The 12,603-nt window shown below is 41.2% G+C and overlaps 2 protein-coding genes across 3 annotated transcripts in view; one reads left to right on the top strand and one right to left on the bottom strand.

The window, feature by feature from the left end:
- The window catches only part of asic2 (acid-sensing (proton-gated) ion channel 2), a 358,547-nt gene that overhangs the window by 84,283 nt on the left and 261,661 nt on the right, over positions 1-12,603 (top strand). The window lies entirely within an intron of this gene.
- LOC117766952 (Meckel syndrome type 1 protein homolog) lies at positions 7,762-9,806 on the bottom strand. The gene is made up of 3 exons (XM_034594397.1): positions 9,730-9,806; positions 8,020-9,636; positions 7,762-7,966 (listed from the first exon to the last, which is right to left on the bottom strand). Exons 1-3 carry the CDS (start codon positions 9,804-9,806, stop codon positions 7,762-7,764), a joined length of 1,899 nt encoding a protein of 632 aa, XP_034450288.1.

Here is a 12,603-nt window from a genome sequence, read left to right as displayed (position 1 = left end):
GAAAACTAGATGCAAGTTGCAAATTATTTTATTTTAATTTAAAAAATGTTAACTTGTTAATTAATCTCACAATGACAACATTTTCTACTTTGGCACAATTATTTAACTTTCACAATTTCTCTTTGCTTTTGTCAAAAGCGGATAATCATGTTGGCACTCAATCCCCCCCACCCTATCACCACCACCTCCACCAAACAGCCCTCCACTCGCTGCACCATCTGACACAGTGAGAAAGTTTCATCTTTGTTTGGGGCCATTAAGCACTTAAGCATTTTCAGCCAAATCCAACCCAGTGTCACATCATGGAACATGCAGTGTGAGAGGCTGCCAATCTCTGGCTAATGTCTAAAAATGTATGTGGATATGTTTTATTGGTGTGAAATCGCTGCACTTAACACCTTTTAAATATACATGAAAGCATACTTAATGAAGCTCTCTCTCACACACACACACACACACACACACACACACACACACACACACACACACACGACTTTATAGAAATCTCTGTGAGATACCAATCTACTTATCAAGAGGCACATGATAATAAAGCCAACCAACGAAATGCAAAATGAGAAATGTCAAAAAAGCCATTAAGGCCGTAATCATGAACATGATCAGAGATAGAATCTCTGCACATTCATCGAGGTATTAGAAAATGTGAGATTTAGTTTGGATATTTGTGCATTTCGTGTGGCTAAACCTTCTTTAATGCATTAATCTCACTCCTCCGTTTTCCCCCGGGACGCGTGGCTGCAGCACAGAGAGTTGGCTGTATGTGGTTTTAATTCCACTCTGCGTTCATTGGTAATTGAATTCATTATGAGGACACCGGGCCAAATCGGCTGTTATTTCGCAGTCAATAGAGGTTGCTAATTAGAAATTAGCTTGAACATACTGGTGCGCAGCCCTCGGGGAGCGTCGCCATCAGTCTAAATCTCACATATCTGACATACCCACCAATGGCTCGTACACTGCCTCAGCTTTACAGATCAGAGCGCTGTTATGTTTATTCCAGTGCTGAGTGGTGATGCGCTGTCTCACACACTGTCCACATCATTAACATACTGTCAATGTGCAGGCGTCACGTTGTGTGCAGAATGGGCTCTTTAAAGCCTCAGGTTCCTCTATACAAGAAGCTGCTGAATGAATTTAAAAGAGTTTCAACAAGGCAACTGTGTGTGTGAATGGTTCTATTGCATGACATGAAATATTTATTTTATTCCATCTCAGGGTGTAGGGGATTTCATGCCCAGAGCTCCCAGAGGAGGAACCAGGCTCAGGAAATTGTAGTAGCACTTGTATTTTTCTCCTCACACCGAGAGACTGAAACACAGTGAGAGAGGAATCTCTGTCATATCTACCAAAACAAAGATAAAAAATGAAAAGTTTTTATTTTTGTTAATCTGTGTGTTGTTGATACAAAAAAGAAACATGTCGTAGAAAAGTTCCACTATTGATCTCTGAGAAACCAAGAGAAATGGAAAGGGAAACACCAACTAAAAGAAGAGAATATAAAAAATGATGTGGATGCTGGAGTGATGACGGGAACAGGAAGATTGGTGTGACAATTGAGATGGATGTTGGTGGTTTGAAGTTGAAGAACTTTTCTGCCTTTGTCAGCACAAAGCCAACTCAGAATCAGTGATTTTTTTAAATAACACTTGTGGATTTTAAAAACTTCTACTGAAAGTGCAATAAATGGCTGCTTGTCAAAGAGCATAAATCAAGTTATATCACCAAATATACAATAAATTGTTATTCTAATAACCCTCACAAAAATACTGAAATAAAATGCATTGTTGTATTTTCACCAAACTGGGTGGGATTATAAATTTGTCTCCAGATGATTTAAATTTTGGAGTTGATCAGTCATAGATAGTAGTAGCAGCAGAAGATAATAGAGAAACCATCTGAAGCTTACATTGATCAAAAAAGTATTCCACAGTATATGTCATATGATAAGAAACGTCATGAAGAATAAAATGACATCATGCATTGATCAAAATGTATCTTTCCACTGATCTCTGCCTCTTATAGGACTACATATATAGATTTAATAATAGTTATGATCATAAGGTAGGACTGACGTCATCATGATGTTACTAAGAGGTCAGACATGATATGGTGTGGTAATACAATGATATTTTTTGAGTAGACACGTGAACTACACCTTATTTATGATAACCAATCATTCGTTATTATATGCTATAAATTATGTCTTGATAATGTCACTATATAATGGCCTTAACTTAATATTGTGTGATTGGGGCATATACAGCGCAGGGTGTGTATTGCCTCTCCAATGCTTTTCATTATGTTATTTTCCATACAAATAACATTAAGTTGTAATTTTCTGAGTAGAACAGTAATTCTTCTCAAAAAATGCACTGTGCTCCCCAACTTAAATGAAATACAAGTAGTGAGATGAGAACCTTTTAGTTTGGGAAACCTGTCAGAATTTAGCAGGATTTATGAGGTTTTGATGAGCTCTCTTCTTTAAGTACGTATTTCAATGTGATAAGTGTTCAGTACATGAACCCACAGGTGCACATTTAAAAGCTTTGGGTTTCCATCTGTATCTGTTCATATATATAATTTAGACCAGAATTCAGCAATATAGTCATAGTCTCGGTATTCAACTACAGAATAAAGGCAGGATTAAATAATGTGTGCATGTGTGCTTGGCTAGAGAGCAGGGAAAAGGGCATGCACAGGGGGTGGGTATTTTTGGAAGGGGTAGAAACAGGCAAGGGGCTGTGTGGCGTGAAGTTGCTAAGCAACTCCATTTACCCCCACTGCATGCACATATTGAGACATGAACCAAAGTGCAAAATGACTGATTCAAGATGAGAGCAATTCAAAAGAAAACAGTCTGGAGTTGACATTTCTGGGAAAGTCTGTGCGTCTGTGTAGGACAGGTTTACATGCTCTGTTGCAGTGTCCTGAGACTACATCCATCCCTGCTGCTACCACCGCTGCGCTGCACACATCCCATCTGCAAAGATTAGCCTCAATCGTGGAGACTTGTACTATTTTTAACTGACCTACCAAGCACAGTGGCCAACAAAGAGAGGAGTCAGGTCCTCCTTGAAACAATGCCCCTGCTTGTTTGTCAGTCTTGTCTTTCTTTTCTGTCTCAACTTCTCATTTCCACCCCCCTTTGCTCTGGGTGCTCTTGATTTGGGATGTTTGTGATATTGTTTGACCAACGCAGTGCTTTAATACCAATGTGATTATAATAATTTAAAGAGGAACCAATTACTATTTGGTCAAATGGGCTTTATTTCATTTCACTCATATTTCAAAGAAAGAAGGTTATCTTGGCTGCCAGGAATAGAGGGAAATATAAAATCTACATTTATCATATGTGATGATATTGACAAAATGTGTCTTATCAAACATCAGCGTGGTTGGCTCCAGGTGCCATTTTGTTCATGCGTGGCCACAGTGTGACCCTTCAGCACTGAGTCATGCTCTAACAGTTTACACACTCCTCTTACCGACTGACTAGAGCGTGTGCAAATCCATCATCAGCTGGCACCGCAATACCCACAACCCCCCTCTCCTCCATCAGTCAGACTGTCTCCCTACAGTACGTCTCATTTCCTCTTCCTCCATTAGAGACTCCTTCATTCACGCCTCTCTTGACATCACTTGAACCTTTGCTCTCTTCACCCTCTTCCTTGTCGTCCTCCCACTTCTTCAACCTAGCGGTGGTTCGTCTCCAACGCTTTGCCCTCTGTTGTGGAACTTTGGTCTTGACTGCGTTCAACTCATGCCAAGGGCAGCTCAGCTCCCTGTTGGATAAGAGAGATGGATAGATAGAAAAATTGATATACATAAGAGCAAAAAGAGACTAAGATATACCTATTGCTCTTCTGTGTTAAAGGAACATTATGCATTAGTGATATTATAATATACTATAATACACTGTCCATAGTGCAAGTTGATGGACATGTATAGGTCTCGACCTTACCATGTCAAGTGCATTGAGATCATGTATGTTGTGATTTGGTGCTAAACAAATAAAATAGAGTTGTCAAATTTTTTTTTTAGAGGCCCAGGTGAGTAATATGGCCTCATCCTCCATCCTACAAATACACCTTTAACATAGATGTGGTCATGGCTATGTTTGCAGTCATTTTCGGGGCATATCTTTTTAACCTAAATTTTATATATAAATATGGACGATATGACAGCTCCCCAAAAGTGAAGCCGAACTATCTTTGTCGCCCCCTGGTGGCTGGCTGCAGTGTAGTTCATAGACCCCACCTCTTCCATGTTAGTTGATAGGGCATTTAATGTAAAAAAATTCTCAAAGATGGTTTCTGGCATTTTAGGTAGTTTTTTCCCCCTGATTGTTTGGTCAGCTGTTAATTTTTCTGGTAATTTTGGTATTAGTTAGTTATTTGATGCAATAAAACCTTGTTAATATATGATTGACAGCTGAGACTGACTATAGATTGGTAAAGCTTGTGTATTGGCAGGAAAATGTAAATGTTGCTACACACCCATGTTTTGCGTTGAGAGTCTGCACTTAGGGGAACAAAGGTGCGCTGAAGCCGCCTCCGACTGCCCCAGACACGGGGGTCTCCGAGTAATGGAAAAGCGACCCTCGCACAATATCCTGACCCAAGACAGCAGTGTTTTTCAGGTAGGGCAGTTCCAAATGAAGGTGATGTCCTTCAAATGTGAAGCGTGTCTGAGTGCTACAGGGTTGAGCTCTCAGCTGAGGAACAGCAATTGTTTTTCTGCTCAACTGTGAAAGTAGACTTGTAACACAAAGTTAAAATGGACCCCAAAATGATCAAACTGCTGCACATGGAAACACAGGATGACCCTATGCAACACTTGGTTAGTCAGAAACCTTTATTTTCAACTATTCAGCAAACAAAATCTGTGGTTATTGGTGATCTGCAAGAGTTGAATGTATTATAGTACGTTTAATTATGTTCAATATAACTATGTATTTTACAGCATCAGTCCTGGACCTGAAAGATACAGACACTTTGAACCTGCGATTCAAATCTGCATCGGTTCAACTCTTGCAGCATTAAACATTAAATAAGTGAGTTCATCCGATGGTATAAATCCAGCAATTAGTCCTGTAGTGATTGAAACTGTGATATTATTGTCTATGCAGAGTATATTTGCTACTGCGTTTGATAATCCTCCCTGGTTGCTCCTCTGTCCGCTCGTCCCTGAGTGAACTGGTGAGCAGATGGGCGGTTGAGGCTGTGCTGTGGGGGAGAAAAGAGGAAGTAATGATATGCCATGTCTGCTACATTATCAGGCCTAATGTTTGGGAGAGCCGAGCAGACGTTGCATGTGTATTTGTCATACGGCCTGTCATCAGCTGTTAGGACCCACTCAGTGGGACCCTCCGTTCAGAACACATCTATCTTCACTGCAAGTTTATTTATTTTCTTCATCATTTTGTCTCCATGTTTAGTGCTGCTGTAGGATCTCATTGCCGGGGTGGTCCATCATTTCAGACCACAGATGATATACTTTCGTATCAGTGGTTTAACTCAAACCTGCTGTTTGAGGTCATAGAGTTTGATTCATCGGTAGCTTTTAAGAGCTTAAATCATTCTAATTAAATCATAGTAATTAAAAAAGAAAATTAAGTTTTAATCTTTCATTAAATGTCATCATCTGAAGGCTGAAATTGTGTATACCACACCTCACATCTGCTTCATATAATTTTTGAAGCACAGTTTCTGGTTGATAAGATGAAGATGTCAATTCAACTATTTGCTAGAGCTAATGCAGCAGCATAAGTAAAAAGATATTCTCTTTGTGCACATGTATTATATTAGTCTAAACTCAACAACCCATAATGGCAAAGTTAAACCCATTTTTTTTTTAGCAAAAGCATTACAATCTAATTCTGAATTCGCTCATTTATGAACACACACTGAATCCTATTTGGTTTAATCATCCTTGAGCTGTGTCTACAACCTGATTGCCGTTCAAATGTGGCTAATTGAGCTGATTGCATATGGATTAGAAAGGCATCTGTCATTAAGGTCCCACAATTCACGCTGCATGTCGGGCAAACACCAAGCCACGATGTCCAGGGAACTCTCCGTAGACCTCTGCCATAATATTATGGTCATACATAGATCAGGGCGAGAATATAAAACCATTTTCAGAGCTTGTCTGACTGGAAAAATGAAGCAAAAGGACTCCTCTCAGAGTTGGCTGAACTAACTAGGTACTGTGGTGGAAATTGGTCAATAAACGAGGTTCTGATGCAAGTGGTCTTTGTGGGTTTATTTGCATAAGCTTTCTGCAGAAAGGATCACACAGGCAAGGTGGATGTTGCGAATGAGATGAAAAAGTGTCTGTGCCCATATTTAAGTGTCTCTGTGTGGGTTACGCCCTGACCAAAAACACTTAGTCTGTAAAGGCGTGACTTTTAGGCTGCATCCTTTCTGTGTTGGAGAGGAAATAGTGTTATGTGTGGTAAAGGTGCTTGTCAGTCAGCTGAGTTCCTCGAACAAGGGTTAGGGTTAACAAATGCTAATGTGTGTGCTATGTCTGTGAGTTCAGATGTGATGGGTGTCTGTGTTAATGCGGTGTGTTCACTAGGGATGAGCGTGTACACAATTATCTGTATCTGTTCAACTAACTAAGTTATCTGTATCGGTATCCGTATTCGGAAGTGGGCGGGGCATAACAGGAAGTTGGAATTTAAGCCTGACATGGATATGCGTTGTTCAGAAGTTGCTATATTTATCGTTTATTAGAAAACTATTTACAGAACAGCCTTCGAATTTGAGCTTCAGATCAATGTTTTTGATCACAAGAGTAAGAGAACTATTCAGAACAAGTTTTTTTTATAAACTTCAGTGAATAAACTTCAGTAAATCAATGAACACAACACATGCAGTATTAACTGATTGGTCTATACAGAATGAAAAATACTGAATTGAATAACACCAAAGTTTCATGTTTTACTTATGGAATTATCTTCTCCTTGCACCTTAAACTCGATACTTGTAATTTATAACTTTTCTTTCTTTTAAATTTAAAAAGCACGGTCAGTCAGGGCTAGTAAGGTTTTGTTACAAAGACAGTATTATTAGTTATCCACAGATTTCAACAAAAAAAAGTGATGGAACAAGAGATGACTTGAGATGTCTTGTATAAGTGAAACAGATTCAAATTTTAGTTTCAAGATGATCAGCACATCATGACAACAGTTATACCGATAATAATTTCACGTTTCTTAAAAGAAGTTCATAGCCTGTAGTTTATGCAGACCTGAGGGTAAAATTGCAAAATATAGTAAGCAAATATGGATTAATTAATATTTCTTTGTTGACACAACAAAATCATTTCTGACTCAGACCCCGGTGGCATTGGTCTATTGCCCAATGTTGGGCTCCACACAGCCAGAGACGCGGCCCGGCAAGTGGAGATGGCGCTGGTACAGTTGGCGGAGGACTTCGCAGCCACGTACCCGGAGCAGGCAGCGGAGAGCAGACGGTGGCTGGAGGCTCTCCAGAGGCAGGCGGAGAGGAAGACGATGCTGATGGAGCGTCTTCTCACCTGGTCAGGGGCCGCTCCTCAGGGGGGCCCAGAAGCCAGCAGCGAGCACGGCTACGGATATTGACACATTTTACTCTGATGGTACTCCCACTCGTAAAAGTACCATCTCGTGCTCGTTTCATCCGAGTATTCAGCTCAACCCTAGTGTTCACCCTCATGATGTGTAGGTTGAGTGTCTTCCTCAGGTCCCATGTGGCTTCAGATTGGGTTTTCCCCCTCCTCCTGCAGTTTGATGAAGATTCCTCTGACTGAACCTTTTTGGATCGTCTTCATCAGATGTGTGACATACCCAGCGATCTTATTGCGGAGCTTCTTGCTGGGGATGATGGCGATCTCCTCACACACGCTCTTGTTGGTGTGGAAGTCATTACCAAGCCAGTTGTAGTATTTCGCGATGATGACCCTGGCGGGCTTTTTTCATCGTCTTGGTCCTGACTCATCCTATGTTGGATCGGCCTGCTAGAAGATTCGATTTGTAGTTGGGAGGTGGTGTTGTTAAACCCTCTGTGAAGGCTTTCTCTGGCGACTTGCATCTTTCTTCTGGCTCTGTGAAAGGCCTCCAGAATGGTGCTGACAGCTCCTTGCTGACTAAATCCTCCCAAATGATCAAAAACTTTCTGCCTACTCTTATTCAACATGGCTGCATCAACAAATGACGTGGCTTGCTGGATGCAGTGCAAATTAAAGGTGACACTTCCTGTGGTTTCAGTGGAAAAGCCAATGCGACTCAGCCTCTCTCCCTTGAAAGTCCCTGGTATTCGGACATAGCTGTGGTCTTCAAGCTCTGGAGAACCTCCAATAAAGAAGCATCTCAGAGCAGAGACTTTCCCCGTCTGAAGGGGTCTCCATGTATGGCATGTTACTTTGTGATTACCAGGTATGGCAGGAAATAGAACATATCCACAGCCTTCAGTGCGATGGCGCTGCCAGGAGTCCAGAGAAAGGACCTTGAAGTAGAGCACTGGCCACTGTGGAACTGGTTTTTCACTCTCTTTTTCATTCATGTAGAAAGCCTCGAAGCTGAAGGGGTGACTGAAGAAAGCTACATTTTCCTTCCCTTGTGTTTTAGTTTGGCAGGTCTGGGTAACCCTGGAGAGAGACTGGGAAGGCAAGCTGGACCAATTGTTGGGCAGCTCCATGAAGAAGTGGATGTATAAGTTATCATATTCAAAACCTTGAGCTGAGACTATTTCTCCATTCATAAAGTAACGCAGAATACCTAAAGGAAGCATTTCAAAGTCCTGTCCAACAAGGCTATTGAGGTAATCCTTGTGCCTTACATACAGATTTTTGTACATGTTCTGCTCCCGTTCTTTTTCCTCTGGTTTCATTGCTGTGGATACATTCTCCACAGTGAGTCGCCAAACTTCTCTCCTTTCCCCCTCTGTTACAATCCTGTAGGGCTCTCTGCCTTTGTTGAAGTCCGGTTTTACGACGACTGTTCCACTGCCATCTGTTTTTATTGTACAGAGCAAATATTCATTATCTTTGTGACCCAGTCTTCCAGGGGGGCCCAGGTCTCCCATGATGTGCATGGTCTGCATAGCATTATTCACCACATGACTGTTCTTCACAAACTCCTCTGAGGGCTCCCAGTTGATGATTTTTGACTTGGGGATACGAGAGTCCTTTGTGCGTCTGTCCTGCCATCTGTGTCTTATTGCGGCCATCCTTTCTGCCAGGAAAGTGGGGCCTGATTTGGTTGTGGTCAATACGTCACTGGAGTGCTGCATCTGGTGGAGTGGAAGGGTTGTGGTGTAGCATTCATGATCAGTGTGTGTGAAGAGCCTGTGATTTTGTCGGCCCTTTGCCCCCCTCAGGGCCTTGACTTCTGTGTGGTACTGCTGGTCCAGAGGAGTCTGACATGCTGCCTTGTTCTTGAACAGCTCCATCTCATACTCACTGAAGAGTTTCTCCTGCCATCCCAACTCCAGTTCCTCCTCATTATCACCTGTCTGGCATTGTGAGGTGAGGGTTTCCAGTTCAATGGATCCTCTGTCTTGCTGGGACAGACCGTCCTGCTGGAGGTGCTGGGAGAGTGCTGCTGTGGAGGTCACCCTCTCTATACGCACTCTGAGTTGGGGAATAAAACAGACAACGTGTTGAAATAACGTATCCTGAGCCAGCAGTTTTAGAGATATGCTAATGTAACCTTCAGCTACTTACTTTACCCTCAAGTTTTTCACAGCATCCCAGGACCGATAGACAGCTTCTCCAGTATCAGTGTTCCAAGAGTCTGCCATTAACGTTCACCACATAAACTATACACGCTATTTGCTTTAGGTCAGCTAGCGTTAGCACACGGTTAGTTTCAAAGTAAGGGCAATCTAAAATCCAGCAGTAGCTCGTAGATGCACTTTTCAGAGGCAGCTGCCTTTGATGCCAAACTGTTTAAAGGCAGCTGCCTTTGATGCCAAACTGTGGCAGTGTTTGGGGGCATTTGTCACTGCTGCCACACTGTCTGAGAGCAACTAAAGCTGTTTGTGGTTTATTGAATAAACCACAAACTAGTTTGTGGTTAAAGTTTGTGGAATAAACCACAAACTAGTATATATACTAGTTTCTGAAAGTTATATACTAGTTTCTGAAAGTTTAGTAGATAGTTTGTTCGCTCTGAGGGGTTGGTCTAAAAAATGAATCAAGAAAAGCTCCACATCTGTCAGATCCATATGCATGATTGTGGTGGAAATTGGTCAATAAACAAGGTTCTGAGACAAGTGTTTTTTGTAAGTTTATTTGCAAAAGCTTTCTGCAGAAAGGATCACGTGTCTGTGCCCGTATTTAAGTGTCTCTGCGTGGGTTACGGCCTGACCAAAAACACTTGGGGGGTGTCACTGTAATGTTCTGTGTCTGGAACATATAGCTAGTAAAGGCGTGACTTTTAGGCTGCATCCTTTCTGTGTTGGAGAAGAAATAGTGTTATGTGTGTTAAGGGTGCTTGTCAGTCAGCTGAGTTCCTCGACCAAAGGACAAACAGAGTTCAACCAGAGTGCAGCAAAGGTCACTATAGAGTTCAAGTGACCTCAGGATCACATGATTAGACAATGGCTTAATTTGCTAGACAGTGGGTTTACATGCTATATGCATAAAGTTTGTCGAGCTGTACCCTAGATAGAAATGTCTGCTGTAAGCATAAAGTAAGTAGTTATTAAGTAAATTTCCATTACAGTACCAAGGGCCTTAACAGGACACCCAAGGTCCTCTGCTAAGATGGGAGAAGGGGATGATTGAGGAGCTAAATGGAAGCCACTGAGTAAAAGGCATATGACAGCCGGCTGTGAGTTTGCCACACTGCCTTTAAAGGACTCGGAGAGCACAAGGAAAAAGATTCTCGGTTATGATATTTGCATCCATGTTTCTGTTGCCTTGCAGCACTGTTCACACAACTTAAAGCAAATGAAGGCTCACTTAAAAATATATGTCATGACACTTTGATTATATTAATAAAAGTCCTGGTTAATGCTGGTTTTGTTCCAAATGTATAAAAAGAAGAACAACAGAAAACCTTTTTGACGGGCAACAAGCTAAATTAGCAGTCTCTTCACAAAAGGCTTCAAGCCATGCAAAGTGATCTTAATGAGCCGTAATTAACGCGATTGTTGTCCTCAGGATGATGCGAGTCAGAATTTATCAACTGTCAAACTGGATAACTGCTAAATTACCTTTTCAGGCATCAATCAGACACTATCCAGTACATCGGCTGTGTTTGAAATATTACCCAAGTGGACAAGGACTGAAAAAGATAGAGATGATATGTAATTAATTGTTTGGAGCTGCTCCGTGCAACCGTGGATCCAGGTTTTGTGTGTGCTCCTTTTGTGTGACAGTTTTTAATTTTCCTTATTTGCAGTTCAGCCCCAGTGCTGCTCTTTGTTTTATCCCTCTGGCCTGTTGTTGATCCATGTTGTGGAGAAGGGCAATGAGTGGATCAGAGGTTAGACTGTGACCTCTCTCTCTCTCTCTCTCTCTCTCTCTCTCTCTCTCTCTCTCTCTCTCTCTCTCTCTCTCTGTGTGTGTTACAGCTTGTAATAGATGAGTTTAGAGAGGACATTCTCCTTTCTATTCTTTCTGTGACCTAAATCTCAGTTAGTGTGGACGAGGTCAGAGGAGATCATGAGGAAAGCTACACATTTTTTAAAAAAAGACTGGAAGAAAGACATCAAATTGGGCCAAGAGAAGATTTTTTTCTAAATACCTCATTTCATTTTCCTGTTGCTGTGGTATCATCATCATTATTCCTATTATTGTTGACCTGTTCAACGAGAGATTTATGTTGCATAAAGGGAAAAAAAATCCTCCCCATAAACAATTTTATGAAGCAGTAAATGGTGATGTGATGTGATGCAATTGTTTGGCCTGTGTTTCTTGGTGTAGTTTTGTTATTGCGGAGTATAATGGACCAGATTCAGACATTGTTCCACTTTGGGATATATCCAGCAGTTAAAATGCAGCAGCAGAACAGTGTTTATTGATTTCAAACATCGGCAGTAAATGTCAAGCTTTGGTGTTGTGCTGCAAAAACAAAGAGCAGGGGGGTGTTGCCAGACAAAACATTTTGTATCGATGCTCTGTAATCAAGCAGAGATCCAACAGGAAAACCGCCCAAGATGCTAATGTCTCCCCCAATAGTGTCATCAGACCACAATGCATTGCAGCCCCAATACATTGTGTTTGGTTTAAGATTCTGCTTTCTTTGTCTGGAAAAGGGATAATGCTCATTGATAGGGTTAACCCTAACCCAGACTCTGGTTAATTATTTACTCATTCAGTCTTGTCAAAAAAGAATGAATCTTGAATCCCAATCTCTATAAATCATTTGATAATTAATATAAATAATGAATATACTGTCAAACAATCAAATGAGTGGCACAGCAGTGCTTTTCATTGTATTTAGGGATGTCACAATATGCAATTTTTGTGCCAAGATTATTGTCACGGTTTCACAATTTTACATGATTATCGATACTATAGAAGGAACAAGACACAACAAACAGCTAATAATATAGCTAATGAACTAAAATATACATTATTATCATCAAC

This window comes from Hippoglossus hippoglossus, chromosome 8 (assembly GCF_009819705.1).
Source record: "Hippoglossus hippoglossus isolate fHipHip1 chromosome 8, fHipHip1.pri, whole genome shotgun sequence".
Classification (NCBI taxonomy): domain Eukaryota; kingdom Metazoa; phylum Chordata; class Actinopteri; order Pleuronectiformes; family Pleuronectidae; genus Hippoglossus; species Hippoglossus hippoglossus.
Note: the sequence above shows the minus strand (reverse complement) of the source record. Positions and strands in the feature narration are given on the sequence as shown.

What these genes read in the sequence shown, in the direction of transcription:
- LOC117766952 (XM_034594397.1), bottom strand. Translation starts at nt 9,806, where the DNA reads ATGGCAGACTCTTGGAACACTGATACTGGAGAAGCTGTCTATCGGTCC. An exon ending in GTGAAAAACTTGAGGGTAAA is followed by an intron (nt 9,637 to 9,729) that starts GTAAGTAGCTGA and finishes TCCCCAACTCAG; the next exon opens with AGTGCGTATAGAGAGGGTGA. An exon ending in CAAATCGAATCTTCTAGCAG is followed by an intron (nt 7,967 to 8,019) that starts GCCGATCCAACA and finishes AAAGCCCGCCAG; the next exon opens with GGTCATCATCGCGAAATACT.